The 24,869-nt window shown below is 44.8% G+C and overlaps 1 protein-coding gene across 1 annotated transcript; it reads left to right on the top strand.

The window, feature by feature from the left end:
• Positions 1–1,489: 1,489 nt before the first annotated feature.
• LOC311119588 (phospholipid-transporting ATPase ABCA3-like) lies at positions 1,490–24,170 on the top strand (the record flags this gene model as incomplete). Its single annotated transcript, XM_084194260.1, has 7 exons — positions 1,490–1,580; positions 7,108–7,369; positions 10,548–10,675; positions 18,730–18,895; positions 22,607–22,866; positions 22,947–23,063; positions 24,050–24,170. Coding segments are annotated over exons 1-7 (1,108 nt in total), but the record flags the coding sequence as incomplete, so codon positions are not given.
• Positions 24,171–24,869: the final 699 nt, after the last annotated feature.

Raw genomic sequence — 24,869 nt, 5'->3', positions numbered from 1 at the left:
AAAAAATAAATAATGGTAACACAATAAATAACAATAACGAGGCTATATACAAGGAGTACTGGTACTGAGTCAATGTGCAGGGTTACGAGGTAGTTGAGGTAATTGAGGTAATACCGTATGTACATGTGGGTAGGGGTAAAAGTGACTAGGCAATCAGGATAGATAATAAACAGAGTAGCAGCAGCGTGTGTGTGTTTGAGTGTGCATAGAGTCACTGCAAGGGAGTCCGTGCAAAACAGGGTCAATGCAAATAGTCCGGGTAGCCATTTGACTGACTGTTCATCAGTCTTATGGCTTGTGGGTAGAAGCTGTTCAGGAGCCTTTTGGTCCCAGACTTGGTGCTCCAATACTGCTTGCCGTGCGGTAGCAGAGTGAAGTCTATGGCTTGGGTGGCTGGGGTCTTTGACAATTTCCAGGGCCTTCCTCTGACACCGCCTGGTATAGAGGTCCTGGATGGCAGGGAGCTTGGCCCCAATGATGTACTAGGCCATCCGCACTATCCTCTGTAGCACATTGCGGTCGGATGCCAAGCAGTGATGCAGCCAGTCAAGATGCTCTCAATGGTGCAGCTGTATAACTCTTTATGGATCTGAGGGCCCATGCCAAATCTTTTCAGCCTCCTGAGGGGGAAGTGGTGTTGTCGTGCCCTCTTCACGACTGTGTTGCTGTGTGTGGACAATGTTAAATCCTTAGTGATTTGGACACGGAGGAACTTGAAGCTCTCGACCCGCTCCACTACAGCCCCGTCGAAGGGATAAAGACAGGTTATTTTAGATGGGTGTGATAGGTGTGTGGGGTTTTTCTTCTTCTTAACGGTCGTCTGAACACGTCTAATTCGGCCCAATTTTATCCAATTAGCTCAACATTCCATAGAATTGGTCTATTATAACCTTTTTCCTGTTTGTCTGCCTGTCATAGGCCTACTCTGTGGAGGCAGTCCAAAAACATTTAAACAAGCATGTCCTGTCAACACTCACTAAACAAACTAGGTTCAACTGCTTTGGTGAGCGATTGTCAACAGTATACTTTTAGCTTAGTATTGTTTTCTTCTCACCCTCTCTTCCCTTGTTTGGCTCCTTCCCACATGTTTCTCCATGTCCTCCATTGAGCTCAGTGGCATCATTCCCCAGTTGTCAGACTCAGACATGGTGTTTCTCTTCCCCCACTTCAAATTCCTTTTGTAGAACCCGGAATTAGGTTTTCTGATTGTGTTTGACATGTACAGTCTATACAAATACCGAGCTGGGAAACTGTAGCCAACAACCAGTTTCAGTTCTTTCTTTTTTGCTTGTTTGATTTTCTTTGTTTGTATTGTGAAATGATGGTTATCTGGAGGTGAAAAGCCTCTGTGGACCTACTGTGTTTGGTAGGATAGCTCAAGTACAGGCACTATCACATTTCCCTAAACACACCAAATGCATCAATAGGCATAGTTCAGAACCAGATAAATGTAGTAACTGAACATTTCTCTTTTTGTCTGTCCAGGTCCTGCAGTAGTTCTGGTCAGTCTCCAGTCTCCTCTCTAAATGGCGATAGCACGCCAGTTTGGATTACTCCTGTGGAAGAACTACATTCAGCAGGTGGGTGGTGTAGGGAGAACTACCTTCAGCAGGTGGGTGGTGTAGGGAGAACTACCTTCAGCAGGTGGGTGGTGTAGGGAGAACTGACTTCAGCAGGTGGGTGGTGTAGGGAGAACTGACTTCAGCAGGTGGGTGGTGTAGGGAGAACTGACTTCAGCAGGTAGGTGGTGTAGGGAGAACTGACTTCAGCAGGTGGGTGGTGTAGGGAGAACTGACTGACTTCAGCAGGTGGGTGGTGTAGGGAGAACTGACCCGACTTCAGCAGGTGGGTGATGTAGGGAGAACTGACTGACTTCAGCAGGCGGGTGGTGTAGGGAGAACTGACTGACTTCAGCAGGTGGGTGGTGTAGGGAGAACTGACTGACTTCAGCAGGTGGGCGGTGTAGGGAGAACTGACTTCAGCAGGTGGGTGGTGTAGGGAGAACTGACTTCAGCAGGTGGGTGATGTAGGGAGAACTACCTTCAGAAGGTGGGTGGTGTAGGGAGAACTGACTTCAGCAGGTGGGTGGTGTAGGGAGAACTGACTTCAGCAGGTGGGTGGTGTAGGGAGAACTGACTTCAGCAGGTGGGTGGTGTAGGGATAACTAACTGACTTCAGCAGGTGGGTGGTGTAGGGAGAACTGACTGACTTCAGCAGGTGGGTGGTGTAGGGAGAACTGACTGACTTCAGCAGGTGGGTGGTGTAGGGAGAACTGACTGACTTCAGCAGGTGGGTGGTGTAGGGAGAACTGACTGACTTCAGCAGGTGGGCGGTGTAGGGAGAACTGACTGACTTCAGCAGGTGGGCGGTGTAGGGAGAACTGACTTCAGCAGGTGGGTGGTGTAGGGAGAACTGACTTCAGCAGGTGGGTGGTGTAGGGAGAACTGACTGACTTCAGCAGGTGGGTGGTGTAGGGAGAACTGACCCGACTTCAGCAGGTGGGTGGTGTAGGGAGAACTACCTTCAGCAGGTGGGTGGTGTAGGGAGAACTACCTTCAGCAGGTGGGTGGTGTAGGGAGAACTGACTTCAGCAGGTGGGTGGTGTAGGGAGAACTGACTTCAGCAGGTGGGTGGTGTAGGGAGAACTGACTTCAGCAGGTGGGTGGTGTAGGGAGAACTGACTGACTTCAGCAGGTGGGTGGTGTAGGGAGAACTGACTGACTTCAGCAGGTGGGTGGTGTAGGGAGAACTGACTGACTTCAGCAGGTGGGTGGTGTAGGGAGAACTGACTGACTTCAGCAGGTGGGCGGTGTAGGGAGAACTGACTGACTTCAGCAGGTGGGCGGTGTAGGGAGAACTGACTTCAGCAGGTGGGTGATGTAGGGAGAACTACCTTCAGCAGGTGGGTGATGTAGGGAGAACTGACTTCAGCAGGTGGGTGGTGTAGGGAGAACTGACTTCAGCAGGTGGGTGGTGTAGGGAGAACTGACTTCAGCAGGTGGGCGGTGTAGGGAGAACTGACTTCAGCATGTGGGTGGTGTAGGGAGAACTGACTTCAGCAGGTGGGTGGTGTAGGGAGAACTGACTTCAGCAGGTGGGTGGTGTAGGGAGAACTGACTTCAGCAGGTGGGTGGTGTAGGGAGAACTGACTTCAGCAGGTGGGGGGTGTAGGGAGAACTGACTTCAGCAGGTGGGGGGTGTAGGGGATATGAATATAAAGGTTCAGGGGGATGCTACAGTTATCTATCTGAATACGATCTATAACTTTATTGTGAGTTGTACTTTGCAGAGAGTGAAATGTGTACAGTACTATTATTATTATTGTTAATAATAATAATACATGGGACTTATATGGTGCTTTTCAAGGACCCAAAGTAGCTTTACAATTATAGAAATGAAAAGAAAAACAACAGAACAGTAGACAGAACATCAGACTAAACAGAAACATGAATAAAGAGAGGGGTGTGCTCAAAGAAGGGAAAGAGTGTGATGTATCAGTAGGGTAGGGTTGGAATTTGGACACAAACCTGGTTTAGGGTAAGGGGCGGGATTGGGGTTAGTATACGAAGCCTGTTTAGGGTAAGGGGCGGGATTGGGGTTAGTATACGAAGCCTGTTTGGTGTAAGGGGCGGGATTGGGGTTAGTATATGAAGCCTGTTTAGGGTAAGGGGCAGGATTGGGGTTAGTATACGAAGCCTGTTTAGGGTAAGGGGCGGGATTGGGGTTAGTATACGAAGCCTGTTTAGGGTAAGGGGCGGGATTGGGGTTAGTATACGAAGCCTGTTTAGGGTAAGGGGCGAGATTGGGGCTTAAGGGTAGGCCTTGTCAAAGAGGTGGGGCTTTAGGAGGGACTGAAAGATGGGATCAGCACTCATACTTTGAGACTCTTTATGAATACGGGCCCTGAAAGGTATCTCTGTTGACTACCCTCAGTCTTTTGATATATCGCCAAGCTTCATGCTGCATTGAAACAGTAGGTGGTGAAACACACTGGGCTGGGATATTTATTCACTGATGAAATATTTAATTGAATGTTAAGTAAATACACTTCTGTAGTCTTTCCTGTGTATATAAGACGTGCTGGTGTGTTTGAGTTTGTTACACAGTAGTTTGGGCTGTTTATTAACGATAGCTCCTCACAATGGCTCTCGTATCAAAGACTTAGTCAAACCCCTTCACAAATCTGGGAGGGTGGTTGCACAACGAGGCACGCACACACACACACATGCACAACAACATCACACCACAGTTCCTTGTGTTAGTGTGTGTGTAGCTGCTTCCATTTCCTGCTTTCTGCCTCCCTTTAAGATTGTTGCTTTACCCTTAACCCACACTCCTGCTGCTCCAGTTGTGGTTGCTAGGAGACTCCATTGAGCCCAGGCAGGAAGAGTGTGTCTATCTTGGCCCCACCACAGAGACACAGGTTCATACCAGGCAACCAGAGATTGATCCAGAGAGAACTGATCTGTGAGCGTCAAAGTCTGTATTAAAAAATAATCTAAGAGTAGGTGGAGTAGTAGGAGAGTGCTGATCTAGGATCAGGTAAAACCCTGTCCAGGTAATAGTATTCATTTTTATCTAAAAGGCTAAACTGATTCTATATTAGCACTCTTACTGTGAGACTGTTAATACAGACCCTAAAGTACATAGTTAGCTGACTATTGTTAATACAGACCCTGAAGTACATAGTTAGCTGACTATTGTTAATACAGACCCTGAAGTACATAGTTAGCTGACTATTGTTAATACAGACCCTGAAGTACATAGTTAGCTGACTATTGTTAATACAGACCCTGAAGTACATAGTTAGCTGACTATTGTTAATACAGACCCTGAAGTACATAATTAGCTGACTATTGTTAATACAGACCCTAAAGTACATAGTTAGCTGACTATTGTTAATACAGACCCTGAAGTACATAGTTAGCTGACTATTGTTAATACAGACCCTGAAGTACATAGTTAGCTGACTATTGTTAATACAGACCCTGAAGTACATAGTTAGCTGACTATTGTTAATACAGACCCTGAAGTACATAATTAGCTGACTATTGTTAATACAGACCCTAAAGTACATAGTTAGCTGACTATTGTTAATACAGACCCTGAAGTACATAGTTAGCTGACTATTGTTAATACAGACCCTGAAGTACATAGTTAGCTGACTATTGTTAATACAGACCCTGAAGTACATAGTTAGCTGACTATTGTTAATGCAGACCCTGAAGTACATAGTTAGCTGACTATTGTTAATACAGACCCTGAAGTACATAGTTAGCTGACTATTGTTAATGCAGACCCTGAAGTACATAGTTAGCTGACTATTGTTAATACAGACCCTGAAGTACATAGTTAGCTGACTATTGTTAATGCAGACCCTAAAGTACATAGTTAGCTGACTATTGTTAATACAGACCCTGAAGTACATAGTTAGCTGACTATTGTTAATGCAGACCCTAAAGTACATAGTTAGCTGACTATTGTTAATACAGACCCTGAAGTACATAGTTAGCTGACTATTGTTAATACAGATCCTGAAGTACATAGTTAGCTGACTATTGTTAATGCAGACCCTAAAGTACATAGTTAGCTGACTATTGTTAATACAGACCCTGAAGTACATAGTTAGCTAACTATTGTTAATACAGACCCTGAAATACATAGTTCATTAGCTGACTATTGTTAATGCAGACCATAAAGTACATAGTTAGCTGACTATTGTTAATACAGACCCTGAAGTACATAGTTAGCTGACTATTGTTAATGCAGACCCTGAAGTACATAGTTAGCTGACTATTGTTAATACAGACCCTAAAGTACATAGTTAACTAACTATTGTTAATGCAGACCCTGAAGTACATAGTTAGCTGATGCGAAGAGTTCATTGTAGGGGAAAAGCATTCCAGGTGACTACCTCATGAAGCTGGTTGAGAGAATGCCAAGAGTGTGCAAAGCTGTCATCAAGGCATACAGTAGAAAAGTTTTGAAGTCTATGATGTAAGAGTATTAATAGATACATTGCTTGAAAGTTTCCTCGCGTTCTTTTCACATCCAAAAATAAATACATTGGTAGGGTAAATCCATTTGAATTCAATCATAGATTACATTTAAGAAGAATTTCTATATGGCCTAGAATTCAATCTAGGTTTGATCTTGTTTGTTTTGGGTATTGATCCCTCACTATAAAGCGCATGGGGATGTTATTTATTTTCAGAAACTTTTAACCTTAGACTTCCATTATTTTGGATTTCTCTTTTAGACAGTATACTGTATGTGTATCACACTGTAGGTGTTCTGAGATTACACATGACTTAGCATGACTTGGGTGGTTGGAGTCTTTGACACCGCTTGGTATAGAGGTCCTGGATGGCAGGGAGCTCGGCCCCAGTGATGTACTGTGACCCCAGTACCATCGCCAAGGGGACTCAGTGGCCCCATGAAACTGTCTCTTGGATACTGTTGTTCTCTACTGTACACTCTGTATGGCAATGTCTCAGAAATGTCTGTTTAGGTTCAGCCCTAACCTGTGAGAGTGAGATGAGAGCAGCTCCACTGTGATTACTGAACACTGTCCAAGCTGCTGCTTTCTCCAGTCACTGTACAAGGGGTGGCGTTCACGTATCTTATGAGCAGAGGAACTTGTGAAATGCACCATATCTCTCCTATGAGCATTCAAATAATTGATGTCTCGACTCATCTGGTCAAATGGCAGCTTGGACATTTCATCCAACATTGTTAAATCACCCATTGTTTTCTGAAGCTATGGGAATGTACATTACAGTACTTCAAATGGATTGGCTTTTTCAGTCTGAGCCACCTCTGGTGTGTCAGAGGAGGTCATTGAGAAAATTCCTATGCCATAGTAATCACTGTGATTTACTGTCTACTGAGTCCAAGCTTTTGATTTAGATGACGAATGTTCTGTCATTTACAGCTCACTCATCTCGCTCGCTCGCTCTCTCTCTCTCTCTCATTTGCTCTCGCATTCTCGCTCTCTCTCTCTTGCGCGCTCTCTTTCGCTTGCTCTCTCGCTCTCCCTCTCTTCTCTCTTTCTAAAACCTTTGCCAATGTTCCTCTACCACTGTAGTTTTTCTCTCCCCCCTACAGAAGCGTCAGATCCTGGTGACTCTCGTGGAGATCGCCCTGCCCCTGCTCTTCGCGGGCATCCTCATTGTGCTGCGTCAGCGCGTGCCCTTCAAGGACTACCCCAACGCCACCCTCTACCAGAGCTTCTCCGTGGATGGCCTGCCCTACCCACTGGACCAGTTCTACCATCACTACCAGTTGGCCTACGTGCCGGGCAACGCCAGTGTGGTGCGGCGGGTGGCGGAGGACGTGCAGCGCAGCCTAGGCCCCGCCATCAGTTCAGGTGAGTAAAGGCGAGAGTGTGAGGGCTGTGGAGAGCCTAGAAATAGAATGGTGACGAGGATGTGGCAGAGTGGAGCTTTTAACCATGGTTGTAGCCATATGGTTCTGATGATGTGATGATGATAGTGATGATAGTGATGATGATGGTTTAGATGGGAACGGATGATGATGTTGAGTTTGACTAAAACCTCAGAACACAAGATGATCCTCTGCTGGAAAAAACAATACTGTCTTATCATGAAAACAAGCTAATTTCTGCCAGTTTAAGTGCATCCTATAGTGAGAGGCCATCTCATAGAGAGAAGATGGGACTGGTCTACCAAGTCTTTGTAGCGGTTTGGGTCAGAGGCTCCGTCTGTCTGTCCAGCCTGTGTCTGTGTTCTGCTGTGAGGTGACTGGGACCTAATCTCTGTGCTGGTCACTGTCCTGCATGGAGTTGTATCTTATAATGGATGCAAAAATTGATGGAAAATGTAATGCAAACCCTAATGCAAATGTCACAGTTTAGTTTGGGTTGCCCAGGTGTAGTCAGTGTGTCATTGTCTCGAACAGAGAACATTATTGCCTTTGTTGAGTTCAATTTCATTTGGGGTTACTTACAGCTTGCCTGTGTGTGCGTGAAAGCTTGTTACTGCATCCTGACCTGTGAAAGATGACCCCTTAGCTGTTCAGAGGAAGGTTGTATGGCCATACACAACATCAGGACAATAATTTTATCATCACTTAAGTGCAGATTTGTGAGATTCTATAAGCATGGACCTGTAAAAATCATTGGCTATAGTGTTAAAGAAAGCCCTGAGCATTTGAAACCCAGTCACATACAATACTGTTACTGTAATGACCCCATTTTCCCTGGAAAGCAAAGCCCACATTGCCATTCATTGAATTACTAGATTGAATCACACTTTTGTCCCAGTGCCCTGTAGGTCAATGATCTCTTCCTGTGGCATGCATTTAGCCAATTACACTCTATGCTAGGCATTATGGGTGGAAGTTGCAGTTTCTGTGACCAGTGGCACAGCTTTGATACTGTAAAGGCAAATCTATTCAATAGGAATCTACTATGTTATAGTTAAGCCTGTGTCACTGCCTTGTATGTTGTTGTACTGTTGTAGGCTGATCTATTCAATAGGAATCTACAAATGTTGTTATAGTGGGCTCTGTAGCCTGTTATAGTAGGCTGTTATAGTAGCCTGTTATAGTGGGCTCTGTAACCTATTATAGTAGGGCCTGTAGCCTGTTATAGTGGGCTCTGTAGCCTATTATAGTGGGCCTGTAGCCTGTTATAGTGGGGCCTGTAGCCTGTTATAGTGGGGCCTGTAGCCTGTTATAGTAGGCCCTGTAGCCTGTTGTAGTAGGCACTGTAGCCTGTTATAGTAGGCCCTGTATCCTGTTATAGTAGGCCCTGTAGCCTGTTATAGTGGGCCCTGTAGCCTGTTGTAGTGGGCCCTGTAGCCTGTTATAGTGGGCCTGTAGCCTGTTATAGCGGGCCCTGTAGCCTGTTGTAGCGGGCCCTGTAGCCTGTTGTAGCGGGCCCTGTAGCCTGTTGTAGCGGGCCCTGTAGCCTGTTGTAGCGGGCCCTGTAGCCTGTTGTAGCGGGCCCTGTAGCCTGTTGTAGCGGGCCCTGTAGCCTGTTGTAGTGGGCCCTGTAGCACTGTTGTAGTGGGCCTTGTAGCCTGTTGTAGTGGGCCTTGTAGCCTGTTGTAGTGGGCCCTGTAGCCTGTTGTAGTGGGCCCTGTAGCCTGTTGTAGTGGGCCCTGTAGCCTGTTGTAGTGGGCCCTGTAGCCTGTTGTAGTGGGCCCTGTAGCCTGTTGTAGTGGGCCCTGTAGCCGTTATTTTGGATACCATGGCTATGCCCCCATAGGATGACAATGCCCCCATCCACAGGGCACGAGTGGTCACTGAATGGTTTGATGAGCATGAAAATGATGTAAACCATATGCCATGGCCGTCTCAGTCACCAGATCTCAACCCAATTTAACACTTATCAGGGGGTTTTGGAGCGGCGCCTGAGACAGTGTTTTCCACCACCATCAACAAAACAACAACTGATGGAAGAAAGGTGTCGCATACCTCTAATAGAGTCCCAGACACTTGTAGAATGTATGCCAAGGCACATTGAAGCTGTTCTGGCTCGTGGTGGCCCAACACCCTATTAAGACACTTTATGTTGGTGTTTCCTGTTACCTGTAGGCTCATCTATGAAATATGGCTGAATGTTGTTGTGCTAGTATAGCATGTACCACTGCCCTGGTGTTATTGTAGGCTCACATAACAGCCTCAGCTGACCTGAGAATACTGGTTCCTCCAGAAACGTTTCCTGAGTCCTCAGGACCCACAGGACACATTAACACACACACACACACACACACACAATGGAAGTGCATCTAGGCTGAGCTGCTCCATTTACATTTACATTTTAGTCATTTAGCAGACGCTCTTATCCAGAGCGACTTACAGTTAGTGAATACCTTTTATTTTTTTTATTTTTTTATACTGGCCCCCCGTGGGAATCGAACCCACAACCCTGGCGTTGCAAACGCCATGCTCTATCAACTGAGCTACATCCCTGCCGGCCATTCCCTCCCCTACCCTGGACGACGCTGGGCCAATTGTGCGCCGCCCATGAGTCTCCCGGTCGCGGCCGGCTGCGACAGAGCCTGGATTTGAACCAGGATCTCTAGTGGCACAGCCTTAGACCACTGCCCCACTCAGGAGAGTTGCTCCCATAGAGTGCTTGTTTACACTGGTGTGGTTTGGCAGCAGCTTTCATTGAACTGTTTTAAAATGAGAGCGCTTGTATGTGCGTGTGGGCCTGAAAACCAGTGCTCAAGATAAGGCTTACCCAAACCAGGCTCATGATAATCAAGTAAGTAAACACAGAAAGGAACAAATAAATGGAAAAGATCATTGATCTTGTTTGTTCATACTGGAACACGGGGTGAAATTGAGGCTTATTTCAACACTTCTGTGTCTATATCATACCACTGTTATATCAGCCTGTTGTGTGTTCAGCTGGCTTTCATATCAGGGTAGTACAGATAGTGTGTGTGTGTGTCTCTCTCTCGATGTCAACTGGTAGAATTCACAAGGTTAAAGGGAGAGTACGGTGTGGGTAGACATGTCATGGGAATTTCTCACTTCAACTAATGTCAATCTCTCTCTGTTTGCCCCAACAGTGCGTGGGTTTGAGACGGAGGAGCAGTTTGAGGACTTTGTGAGGAAGGACCCTCTGTCTCGGAAGGTTCTGGCTGCTGTGGTGTTTGAGCACTCCTTCACTCACGATGACGAGCCACTGCCCCAACAGGTTGGTTTAACAGTGTATTCATATAGTTTGTATTGCACTTAGGGCTGACCCCAATTAGTCGACTGGTCGATTGTTTGGTCGATAGGCTGTTGGTTGACAAATATTTTTTTTAGTTGCGCTGTAGCAAATATAAATTATATACACTGCTCAAAAAAATAAAGGGAACACTTAAACAACACAATGTAACTCCAAGTCAATCACACTTCTGTGAAATCAAACTGTCCACTTAGGAAGCAACACTGATTGACAATAAATTTCACATGCTGTTGTGCAAATGGAATAGACAACAGGTGGAAATTATAGGCAATTAGCAAGACACCCCCAATAAAGGACTGGTTTTGCAGGTGGTGACCACAGACCACTTCTCAGTTCCTATGCTTCCTGTGTGATGTTTTGGTCACTTTTGAATGCTGGCGGTGCGTTCACTCTAGTGGTAGCATGAGACGGAGTCTACAACCCACACAAGTGGCTCAGGTAGTGCAGCTCATCCAGGATGGCACATCAATGCGAGCTGTGGCAAGAAGGTTTGCTGTGTCTGTCAGCGTAGTGTCCAGAGCATGGAGGCGCTACCAGGAGACAGGCCAGTACATCAGGAGACGTGGAGGAGGCCGTAGGAGGGCAACAACCCAGCAGCAGGACTGCTACCGCCGCCTTTGTGCAATGAGGAGCAGGAGGAGCACTGCCAGAGCCCTGCAAAATGACCTCCAGCAGGCCACAAATGTGCATGTGTCTGCTCAAACGGTCAGAAACAGACTCCATGAGGGTGGTATGAGGGCCCGACGTCCACAGGTGGGGGTTGTGCTTACAGCCCAACACCGTGCAGGACGTTTGGCATTTGCCAGAGAACACCAATATTGGCAAATTTGCCACTGGCGCCCTGTGCTCTTCACAGATGAAAGCAGGTTCACACTGAGCACGTGACAGACGTGACAGTCTGGAGACGCCGTGGAGAACGTTCTGCTGCCTGCAACATCCTCCAGCATGACCGGTTTGGCGGTGGGTCAGTCATGGTGTGGGGTGGCATTTCTTTGAGGGGCCGCACAGCCCTCCATGTGCTCGCCAGAGGTAGCCTGACTGCCATTAGGTACCGAGATGAGATCCTCAGACCCCTTGTGGGACCATATGCTGGTGCGGTTGGCCTTGGGTTCCTCCTAATGCAAGACAATGCTAGACCTCATGTGGCTGGAGTGTGTCAGCAGTTCCTGCAAGAGGAAGGCATTGATGCTATGGACCGCCCGTTCCCCAGACCTGAATCCAATTGAGCACATCTGGGACATCATGTCTCGCTCCATCCACCAACGCCACGTTGCACCACAGTCTGTCCAGGAGTTGGCGGATGCTTTAGTCCAGGTCTGGGAGGAGATCCCTCAGGAGACCATCCGCCACCTCATCAGGAGCATGCCCAGGCATTGTAGGGAGGTCATACAGGCACGTGGAGGCCACACACACTACTGAGCCTCATTTTGACTTGTTTTAAGGACATTACATCAAAGTTGGATCAGCCTGTAGTGTGGTTTTCCACTTTAATTTTGAGGGTGACTCCAAATCCAGACCTCCATGGGTTGATAAATTTGATTTCCATTGATCATTTTTGTGTGATTTTGTTGTCAGAACATTCAACTATGTAAAGAAAAAAGTATTTAATAAGATTATTTCATTCATTCAGATCTAGGATGTGTTATTTTAGTGTTCCCTTTATTTTTTTGAGCAGTGTATATTTCTTATGGCACATGAGACGCCTGTCTTATTCGCACCCAGCTCAGTGAAATAATCCATTGCGGTGGCAGAGACTAGTCCATTGCGGAGGCCGTGGGGATGTTTACTTCACCTCAAACAGCAAGCAAACAAAGTCTATTTTTACATCCATTGAGAATGAAAATAGTTCCTCGATGTATTTGAAAAAAATTTCCAGCTCTCTCCCTTTCAATAATCACTCAGTGTGAAAGGGGAAAATGTCATGTTCTGATCCAGTGGAAACGTCATAAAATAGGCTTACCTGGTTACTTCTTATCCCTTGCGCAAATAGCTTGCAAATAGCCTACAGCTGTGTCTGTCCCAAGCTCCCTGGGGCAGGAAACTCTGAGGGCCCAGAATATTTTATACAATGTTGCAAGTTTGCTAGCTTCGGGCCAGACCCAAGTTAATAGTTGTAAACCATAACTGGCATGCAGATTGGTAGAAATAGTAAGATAAAGTGTCATTCCACATGAGAAAGATTGCCAACTCCTTGTGTAGACTATTACCGGAAACTTCAGGAGAGTAAGGGCAGAATCTGCGAAAGCCATCAGTTGTGGGAGGAAGATGGTCAGGTTACGTTTATTGTTTATTTTTCTGGTTATCTTGATGTCTTGCTCCCTCTTGAGTCATTTGTGTCTTATTTCATCAAAGTGTGCTTAAAGCATCAGACAAGCTCAATTACCAGTCGTGGTCAAACGTTTTGAGAATGACACAAATATACATTTTCACAAAGTCTGCTTCCTCAGTTTTTATGATGGCAATTTGCATATACTCCAGAATGTTATGAAGAGTGATCAGATGAATTGCAATTAATTGCAAAGTCCCTCTTTACCATGAAAATGAACTTAATCCCCAAAAAACATTTCCACTGCATTTCAGCCCTGCCACAAAAGGACCAGCTGACATCATGTCAGTGATTCTCTCGTTAACACAGGTGAGAGTGTTGATGAGGACAAGGCTGGAGATCACTCTGTCATGCTGATTGAGTTAGAATAACAGACTGGAAGCTTTAAAAGGAGGGTGGTGCTTGAAATCATTGTTATTCCTCTGTTAACCATGGTTACCTGAAAGGAAACACGTGCCATCATCATTGCTTTGCACAAAAAGGGCTTCACAGGCAAGGATATTGCTGCTAGTAAGATTGCACCTAAATCAACCATTTATCGGATCATCAAGAACTTCAAGGAGAGAGGTTCAATTGTTGTGAAGAAGGCTTCAGGGCGCGCAAGAAAGTCCAGCAAGCGCCAGGACCGTCTCCTAAAGTTGATTCAGCTGTGGGATCGGGGAAACACCAGTACAGAGCTTGCTCAGGAATGGCAGCAGGCAGGTGTGAGTGCATCTGCACGCACAGTGAGGCAAAGACTTTTGGAGGATGGCCTGGTGTCAAGAAGGGCAGCGAGGAAGCCACTTCTCTCCAGGAAAAATATCAGGGACAGACTGATATTCTGCAAAAGGTACAGGGATTGGACTGCTGAAGACTGGGGTAAAGTCATTTTCTCTGATGAATCCCCTTTCTGATTGTTTGGGGCATCCGGAAAAAAGCTTGTCCGGAGAAGACAAGGTGAGCGCTACCATCAGTCCTATGTCATGCCAACAATAAAGCATCCTGAGACCATTCATGTGTGGGGTTGCTTCTCAGCCAAGGGAGTGGGCTCACTCACAATTTTGCCTAAGAACACAGCCATGAATAAAGAATGGTACCAACACATCCTCCGAGAGCAACTTCTCCCAACCATCCAAGAACAGATTGGTGACGAACAATACCTTTTCCAGCATGATGGAGCACCTTGCCATAAGGCAAAAGTGATAACTAAGTGGCTCGGGAAACAAAACATTGACATTTTGGGTCCATGGCCAGGAAACTCCCCAGACCTTAATCCCATTGAGAACTTGTGGTCGATCCTCAAGAGGCGGGTGGAGAAACAAAAACCCACAAATTCGGACAAACTCCAAGCATTGATTATGCAAGAATGGGCTGCCATCAGTCAGGATGTGGCCCAGAAGTTAATTGACAGCATGCCAGGGCGGATTGCAGAGGTCTTGAAAAAGAAGGGTCAACACTGCAAATATTGACTCTTTGCATAAACTTAATGTAATTGTCAATAAAAGCCTTTGACACTTACGGAATGCTTGTAATTATACTTCAGTATACCATAGTAACATCTGACAAAAATATCTAAAAACACTGAAGCAGCAAACTTTGTGAAGCCCAATACTTATGTCATTCTCAAAACTTTTGACCACGACTGTATATAGTTGATTTTATTCAAACACATACGGTGTGTCTATATATAGAAAAATACAATCGATTGGTCAAAAGAACAGACTACTTTCGGTCAACTAAGATGTTTTTTAGTCTGGGACAGCCCTACATTTCGCACTGTATGCCTGCCCGTTTCCTAACAAACCAATAAACTGTGTCTTAGTTTGTTCATTCATCATTGATGAAGGAGACATACAGGCTTCAAGACTGGGAAGGGGTGAGGGAACGGGCGAGAAGGTAGAGGGGATGGGGTAGAGGAGATTCATGGCAGTGAGCGTATTTGGGGGAATTGGGAAAGTCTCTTATCTGAATCCTGTCCTTGCTGGATAGAGGGGGAAGACCTACCCTCTGAACCACGTGGATGTGGTGTTGATAGACAGATAACACATGCATTTATTACAGTATGTTTGTGACCAGTCACACTGGCTGGACAGCTTCACTGTACTTGAACCTAGGGTGACCACATTTAAAATGCCCAAATGCAGGACAACGGTATGATTTTGCGGGACATTCATGGGACAGTGTAGCCTACACTTGAATAGTTTTTCCCAAGTTACACGCACACAAATCTCCCTACTGCTGCACCGAGCGAGCTAATTGAAGTGTACCTTGCCTACTGTTTTTCCTCAAGCAAAATGTTGTGATGCATAAACGAGAGACCACTTGCGTGGCAGTTTTATGAAAATCTGGGAATATATGGTCAAGGAAACATTTCAGGTTGGTCTCAGGAAATGTAAAACAGTTAGGAGGAGAGACTTTTTAAAATGGGATTGAGTGAAGTAGTAGCAAATATGTTGAGCAACTAATGAGCATGAAGAGCCTCACAAGTTTGACGAAATGACCATTCAGTCTAATACGGCTATTTACTTACTTTTGTAGCTCTTCGTTAGACGCACGCACGCTTTTTGTAAGTAGTTAACGATCCTCTCCAAGTTTAGCTGGAATTTAGCCTGAAAGGATTTGACAAATGTGATTGGGTGATGATATGACATTGGCCTACTTCTCTTCTTGCGCTGTGCAGAATATCAGATCTCAACAACGATTGGAGAAGTGTTTAACATCACCAGCCCCACATCCTTGATATTTATCTTGTCATAAGTGCAACGTGACTGCAAAAGAGACAGGTTGGAATGTCAATTCTCATCAAATGAATAGGAAGTCTGACCGAAATACGTGACAAATGTACCTTTTTCCTAAATTAGTGGTGTTTTAATTTGTTGATAAAATGCGGGACATGATTGTTTGGTTGCGGGACGAAGGGCCAAAATGCGGGACTGTCCCACACAATCCGCTACATGTGGTTACCCTACTTGAATCTTGAACCCTGAATCAGCTCTTTGTTTACAAATGAAAGCATCTGGTTCTCACTGACAGTATTATTGCCACTCATTCAAATACTTTAATCCTGGAGTCACCTGCAGTCCAGCCAAGTCCTTGACGTGCTAACATTTAACCACACTTAGTATTTCCTCCTGGTTGAAGAGGCTATACAGAACTTTTGCCTCTGGGGGTGCTCTTGAGCCAAAAGGGGTCCCCTATAGAGACAGAAATATTCTACAGAAATGACCTCATTGGACAGAAAGCGGCAGACCTCGCCACACCCATTTAGGTGCACCAAAAGCTAAAGTTTCACAGTGTATTTTTAACCTGTGCAGCAGGAATGACCTGCTGGAAGGATATCAGGAAAAAGAGACAACAGAATTCCCTGGCTGGGTTGAAACTGTTAAATCTCCATAGGGAGGGTGGTGTCTGTCTGAAACAGTAAGTCTATTGCGCTCTCCCAAAAGTTTGGTTGATGAGTAAAACGCTCTGTGTATGCTATCCTGATGCAGTAAAAACAAAAATATAAAAATGAAGTAAGCTTTATGCAACGTCTTTTTGAGTGCCGACCAATCACACTCTATTGCTTATCTGAAGCAGTTAGTCTGACTGACAGGTTTATGAAGCTGGACCATGTTTAACCTGAGAGAGGCTCACTCACAGCCCGCTCTGATGGGTGGATGGAGAGCTTGGTTGTGTCCCAAAATGGCACCCTATTCCCTATATAGTGCACTACTTTAGACCAGGGCCCGTTGGGAGATGAATCGCAGTGTGTCTTGTCTTCTTTTCTCTCTCTCATTCTCCCTCTCTCACTGCCTCTTTTCATCTGTCTTTTAGCGAGACCTGTGGTCAGTCAGTCATGAGCAGACTGAGCTGATAGCTTGATGATCTCAGGCCCAGCGTCTGTCTGTCTGTCTGAGGAGTACAGAGAGAGGGTGTGTCTGTCTGTCTGTCTGTCATAGTGGAATGTGGTGGTGCTTAGGTGTGGGGTGGGCAGAGAGGTAGATGGTGGTGGATCAATATACACTACCGTTGAAAAGTTTGGGGTCACTTAGAAATGTCCTTGTTTTCAAAAGAAAAGCAATTGTTTTGTCCATTTAAAATAACATCAAATTGATCAGAAATACAGTGTAGACATTGTTAATGTTGTGACTGGCTATTGTTGCTGGAAAAGGCAGATTTTTTATGGAATATCTTCATAGGCGTACAGAGGCCCATTATCAGCAACCATCAGTCCTGTGTTCCAATGGCACGTTGTGTTTGCTAATCCAAGTTTATCATTTTAAAAGGCTAGTTGATCATTAGAAAACCCTTTTGCAATTATGTTAGCACAGCTGAAAACTGTTGTGCTGATTAAAGAAGCAATACAACTGGCCTTCTTGAGACTAGTTGAGTATCTGGAGCATCAGCAATTGTGGGTTTGATTATAGGATCAAAATGGCCAAAAACAAAGAACTTTCTTCTGAAACTCGTCAGTCTATTCTTGTTCTGAGAAATGAAGGCTATTCCATGCGAGAAATTGCCAAGAAACTGAAGATCTCATACAACGCTGTGTACTACTCCCTTCACAGAACAGCGCAAACTGGCTCTAACCAGAATAGAAAGAGGAGTGGGAGGCCCCGGTGCACAACTGAGCAATAGGACAAATACATTAGAGTGTCTAGTTTGAGAAACAGATGCCTCACAGGTCCTCAACTGGCAGCTTCATTAAATAGTACCCGCAAAACACCAGTCTCAACGTCAACAGTGAAGAGGCGACTCCGGGATGCTGACCTTCTAGGCAGAGTTGCAAAGAAAAAGCCATATCTCAGACTGGCCAATAAAAAGAAAAGATTAAGATGGGCAAAAGAACACAGACACTGGACAGAGGAAGATTGGGAAAAAAGTGTTATGGACAGACGAATCGAAGTTTGAGGTGTTCGGATCACAAAGAAGAACATTCGTGAGACTCAGACCAAATGAAAAGATGCTGGAGGAGTGCTTGATGCCATCTGTCAAGCATGGTGGAGGCAATGTGATGGTCTGGGGGTGCTTTGGTGGTGGTAAAGTGGGAGATTTGTACAGGGTAAAAGGGATCTTGAAGAAGGAAGGCTATCACTCCATTTTGCAACGCCATGCCATACCCTGTGGACGGCGCTTGATTGGAGCCAATTTCCTCCTACAACAAGAAAATGACCCAAAGCACAGCTCCAAACTATGCAATAACTATTTAGTTAAGAAGCAGTCAGCTGGTATTCTGTCTATAATGGAGTGGTCAGCACAGTTACCGGATCTCAACCCTATTGAGCTGTTTTGGGAGCAGCTTGACCGTATGGTACGTAAGAAGTGCCCATCAAGCCAATCCAACTTGTGGGAGGTGCTTCAGGAAGCATGTGGGGAAATCTCTTCAGATTACCTCAACAAATTGACAATTAGAATGCCAAAGGTCTGCAAGGCTGTAATTGCTGCAAATGGAGCATTCTTTGATGAAAGCAAAGTTTGAAGGACACAATTATTATTTCTATTAAAAATCATTATTTCCTATTCAAACTCATTTCATGTATGTTTTCATGGAAAACAAGGACATTTCTAATTGATCCCAAACTTTTGAACGGTAGTGTACATCAACTGGCCTTTCACATCTACAAAAAGAAAATATACTCTTCCAGTTGTTCATAATGTCTTTCTCTTTCTCTCTTTTACTCTCCCTCCCTCCCTCCTTCTATTCCTCTCCTCCTCCTCTTATACCCTACAGGTCAGCTACCACCTACGGTTCACCTTTAGTCCCCGTAACGCCCCGGCCCAGGAGAAGTCTGAGCTAAACATCAACAATGACTTTGACTGGCACACCCTCAACCTGTTCCCCCTCTTCCAACTTCCCGGTCCCAGGGAGCAGTACGACCTCCAGGGGGGCACGCCCGGTGAGCCCTAACCCTAATTGTAACCCCAAACCTATCCCCTAAGTTTAACATGGCCTTTGTACTCGTGGGGAAGTGGGAAATGTCCCCACAATGGAGAATTTTCCTTGTTTTACTATCCTTGTGGGGACTTTCAGTGATTTCCGGTACCCACGAGGATAATAATACACACACACACACACACACACACACACACACACACAGTCTCAGGCTTTATATGTTTGTCTGTGTGTCTGCTCCAGGTCATCTATAATTCACTGCTAGGCAAATCCACGTCTTATCTTAGCTCACTGGTCACCATAGCAACACCCACCAGTAGTCTGCGCTCCAGCAGGTATATCTCACTGGTCATCCCCAAAGCCAACACCTCCTTTGGCCGCCATTCCTTCCAGTTCTCTGCTGCCAATGACTGGAACGAACTGCAAAAATCTCTGAAGCTGGAGACTCTTATCTCCCTCACTAACTTTAAGCGTCAGTTGTCAGAGCAGCTTACCGATCACTGCACCTGCACACAGCCATTCTGAAATTAGCCCATCCAACTACCTCATCCCCATATTGTTATTTATTTTGCTAATTTGCACCCCAGTGTCTCTATTTGCACATCATCTTTTGCACATCTATCATTCCAGTGTTAATACGAAATTGTAACTATTTTGCACTATGGCCTATTTATTGCCTTAGCTCCATAATTTACTACATTCGCACACACTGTATACAGTGGGGGAAAAAAGTATTTAGTCAGCCACCAATTGTGCAAGTTCTCCCACTTAAAAAGATGAGAGAGGCCTGTAATTTTCATCATAGGTACACGTCAACTATGACAGACAAAATGAGAAAAAAAAATCCTGAAAATCACATTGTAGGATTTTTTATGAATTTATTTGCAAATTATGGTGGAAAATAAGTATTTGGTCAATAACAAAAGTTTCTCAATACTTTGTTATATACCCTTTGTTGGCAATGACACAGGTCAAACGTTTTCTGTAAGTCTTCACAACGTTTTCACACACTGTTGCTGGTATTTTGGCCCATTCCTCCATGCAGATCTCCTCTAGAGCAGTGATGTTTTGGGGCTGTCGCTGGGCAACACAGACTTTCAACTCCCTCCAAAGATTTTCTATGGAGTTGAGATCTGGAGACTAGCTAGGCCACTCCAGGACCTTGAAATGCTTCTTACGAAGCCACTCCTTGATGATCCACACTCCCGGGCGGTGTGTTTGGGATCATTGTCATGCTGAAAGACCCAGACAATGTGATTTTCTGGATTTTTTTTTCTCAATTTGTCTGTCATAGTTGACGTGTACCTATGATGAAAATTACAGGCCTCTCATCTTTTTAAGTGGGAGAACTTGCACAATTGGTGGCTGACTAAATACTTTTTTTCCCCACTGTATATATTTTCTGTTGTATTTTTGACTTTATGTTTTGTTTACCCCATATGTAACTCTGTGTTGTTTTTATCGCACTGCTTTGCTTTATCTTGGCCAGGTCGCAGTTGTAAATGAGAACTTGTTCTCAACTGGCTTACCTGGTTAAATAAAGGTTAAATAAAAAAATTAATAAAATAAGATATTGCCTGTGTGCATGTTAAGACGGATTACTGATAAGACAGACAGAGCGAAGAGAGAGATGGTGAGGGAAAGTGTTGGGAGGGAGGGAAGAAGACGTGGAATGAGTGATCAATTCAGAGCGAGTCCGAGGGAATTGGAGAGAAGGGTGTCAAAGTATGTTTATGGGTGATTGTCCATTCCAATCATTTCTGTAATCAAAATCCTGATTATTTGACAGGGCAGAGGAGCAATATAATATTTAAAAGATAAGTACTGCATTATAGATTCACTGGATGAGAACTCCAGGGTTGTGTTCATTAGGCCCCAAACGGACTGAAACAGGGAGGAACTATCTGGACTGGTCCAATAAGAAATACTCCTTTTTGTGTTCCGTTGCAAAACATTTTCAGTTGCGTGCCCTAATGAACACCACCCTGATCTGTCATCCATGTTGGTTAATGAGACATTATTGACAGTGAATCTTTTCAAGCATAAACACAGTAAATATAGTAAACAAACACCAACTGTTTCTGCAGGCTCCTTCGGGAACAGTGGATCAGAGCCAGATACGAGAGGAATGAGTTTGTGTGTGTGGAGAGACAGTAGCTGTCTGAAGCATGACAAACACTTTTTTTTTATTAAACACAACTCTACTTTGCATAAAAGTGTCTCCTAAATGGCATATACTATATAAAATGTCAAAATCTGTACTCCTACACAGGTGGGTTTAACCAACTGCCGCAGTCAGGTGCACTGTCATTCTCTTGTTTTCACAGATCACACACTCGATGGGAGAGCTTTAGCTATTTGCACAGCCCCTTGAAAGATAACATTTCCTCCCTGCTCCCTCCTTGTTCCCATGGCAACCCTGGCTTTGTGTCACAGGGCCACAGTGTTTGGCTGAGCCCTGTAATCTAGTGATACCCTCTTGTCACACTACCTTTCTGACCCAAACTGTATTTTTCACAGCTTTGCCTTTATCATCAGGAAACTTGATGTTTTTTTTTTTTTTTGTCCATCCACATGGATGCACTTAGTTCTCTCTGATAAATGGTGATAGTGATGGCTCAGATAGTTGTTTTTAGATCTTTTCCAGAATATTTCCAGAAACGATGGTGGTGGTTGCATAACAAGTAGTATATTATATAGAGAATAGGATGCCATTTGAGATTTGCCCCATCTCTCTGCTCATGGCTCCAGGTCCTCCATCGTTGATCCTGGCCTTTTGATGCCCTTCCTCCTTCCTTTTTGAAGCTATGTCCATATTCTGACTCCCGGAAGAGGAAGAGATGATTAACGAGGGATGAGAACAGGAGAGATGGCGTTCTGGTGTCCTCTACTGAGCCAGACCTTTGATCTAAAATTAAGTGGCTGTGTTAATGTGTCTCTAATGGGAGATATCAGGGTCATGTTCATTAAAGCACACAATGGAAAACGTTTATGAAAATGTTCCATTCTTATTGGTAGTCCCTCCCTGTTTCAGTGTTTTTTTTTTCTTCATTACTGAGGCCTAGCTCCTGCCTCTTAATGCCAGTTATCCCTTCATCAGTTCAGATTGTTCAGTGAATAGCTGTTGTCATCATTTTCAGATCAGCATATGTTAATATGAACTTTTGGTGGGGTGAAGGAATGATCTGGTAAAAAGGTCAGATAATGAGTCATAATTTCCTGTTTATCTCCATGGTAATGGAAGAGTGTCATACTTAGAACCAGATGTTTTTTCCCACCAAAATATGACATGAACAGGAAAAACAATGGGCCCTAGGGATAGGCTCTAACTAGGGCTCAGAGTTTTGCCAGGTCAAGTCAGGTGGTCAGGAAAAACTTGTGTCCGTGTCGTCATGACTTGTGTCCGTGTCGTCATGACTTGTGTCCGTGTCGTCATGACTTGTGTCTGTGTCGCCATGACTTGTGTCCGTGTCGCCATGACTTGTGTCCGTGTCGCCATGACTTGTGTCCGTGTCGCCATGACTTGTGTCCGTGTCGTCATGGCTTGTCAGTGTCATCATGACTTGTGTTTGACAACATTGTCAGGAGACTGATGAAAGAAACTCCCTAGGCTCCAGCCCATGCTTTTACTGATCCATAGGGAGGAATGCACAGGGGCCCACATTGTGAGAATTGAGACGCATTTATTCTAACATAACCTGGCTCCTCTTTGTAGGTTACTTCCGCGAGGGCTTCCTGGCGGTGCAGCATGCGGTCAACCGGGCCATCATGCGTTCCTATAACAGCACGGGAGCAGCCTGGCTCCTCTCCCGCACCCGGGTGGTCCTCCGCCGGTTTCCCTTCCCACCGTTCATCTACGACGTGTTCATACTGGCCATCCAGAACCAGCTGCCCCTCCTCCTGGTGCTCAGCCTCACCTACACCTCCCTGAACATCGTGAGGGCCGTGGTGCAGGAGAAGGAGAGGAAGCTCAAGGTGGGTGAAGGGGTGAGGTGGTGGATTACCTGTCTGTCAATCAAGCAAACTGTTAATCTCACTCTACTCACTCTCTACAGGAGTACATGCGGATGATGGGCCTCAGTAACTGGCTGCACTGGATGGCCTGGTTCCTCATGTTCTTCCTCTTCCTCTCCATCTCCATGTTCTTCGTCACGCTGCTCTTCTGCATCAAGGTGAGTTTACACTTTACATAACTGTTATGTTACAAAACAAAAACACTTAACTTGTTTTTTCTTTCTATTGCTTAGAGAAGGGGCATGATTCTAAATTGTCAATTGTTTTTTCAACTGTTCACCTCTTGACTAAGGAGGTCACGTCAAGAGAATGTCTCTGACTAATAGTACCTGGCTGAATAAGGTTGTTATAATAAAGCTGAGTGTCCTCAACAGTACCTGTCTGAATAAGGTTGTTATAATAAAGTTGAGTGTCCTCAACAGTACCTGGCTGAATAAGGTTGTTATAATAAAGTTGAGTGTCCTCAACAGTACCTGGCTGATATAAGGTTGTTATAATAAAGTTGAGTGTCCTCAACAGTACCTGGCTGAAAAAGGTTGTTATAATAAAGTTGAGTGTCCTCAACAGTACCTGGCTGAATAAGGTTGTTATAATAAAGCTGAGTGTCCTCAACAGTACCTGGCTGAATAAGGTTGTTATAATAAAGATGAGTGTCCTCAACAGTACCAGGCTGAAATAAGGTTGTTATAATAAAGCTGAGTGTCCTCAACAGTACCTGGCTGAATAAGGTTGTTATAATAAAGATGAGTGTCCTCAACAGTACCAGGCTGAAATAAGGTTGTTATAATAAAGCTGAGTGTCCTCAACAGTACCTGGCTGAAATAAGGTTGTTATAATAAAGATGAGTGTCCTCAACAGTACCAGGCTGAAATAAGGTTGTTATAATAAAGATGAGTGTCTACTTGATCGCGATCTGTCCAGGGTTGTGTTCATTAGGCACTAAATGAAAGAAAACCATCTGAAACGTGGAGGGACTACCTGAAATTGTCCAATAAGAAATGTTTTCGTTTTGTGTTGCAAAAGGTTTTCCTACGTTTTGCTACAGTGTGCCCTAGTGAATCCAAACCAAGGTGTCGGTGTCCAATACAGTGTGTTTAGTATTGATGATGATAATGATGTTCCTTCCTGTCCTGGCCTTTTCTAGGTCAGCCCTAATGGAGCTGTGTTGACCTATAGTGACCCCACCCTGGTATTAGTCTTCCTGCTCGTCTTCGCCGTGGCAACCATCAACTTCAGCTTCATGATCAGTGCCTTCTTCTCAAGAGGTGTGTGTGTGTCTCAAGAGGTGTGTGTGTGTGTCTCGAGGTTTGTTAGTGTGTCTCTCAAGATGTCTGTCTGTCTATCCATTCTTCTGTCTGTCTGTTTATTCATGGTTTTCTAAAACCTTAGCTGTTCTCTGCTATCTGAGAGATGCTCCATTGTGTATAGTATGTTCTGTTCAATGTACTGTAGGTCATATTATTTGACTCTCCTGTGGTTGTTAGTCTTTCCTCTCTGAGTGAACAGCAGTAAACCAGCTCCATCAATCATTGGAGCCTGGAAGATGGTCAATCAAATGTCAATTCAGCTTCATGGAATAATAGAACAATCACTCAGCGTGACGAACTGGAACAAAGGGGAGAGGAGATGTGGTGAAAAACATGTATGTGAACAGCGAATACGCTTGCTTGGGCGTTTAGAATATTGAATTGTTAATGTTATAATCGAAGGCGATTGATGCTATATGATACATTACATTTCCAGTTCTACACATCCTGGGTCTTGAGCTAATGTAGGCTCGGCACAATGCGGATGTTGCTTTCTTAGCCCTGCTGGTGTGGTCAGAGTTGTGCTGTACTGTAATGATGACTTGTAAGGTCAGCAGACAGTCATGTCAACAAGTCTACGTACTGACTTTTACAGAGGCTGTTTGGTTGTTTCTGTCCACCGTTGTCAGGGTCCAGAAAGGCACATTGTAGCAAAAC

Source organism: Coregonus lavaretus (assembly GCF_964263955.1).
Source record: "Coregonus lavaretus genome assembly, contig: HAP1_SCAFFOLD_7576, whole genome shotgun sequence".
Classification (NCBI taxonomy): Eukaryota; Metazoa; Chordata; class Actinopteri; order Salmoniformes; family Salmonidae; genus Coregonus; species Coregonus lavaretus.
This window is presented reverse-complemented; position numbering and strand designations above follow the sequence as displayed.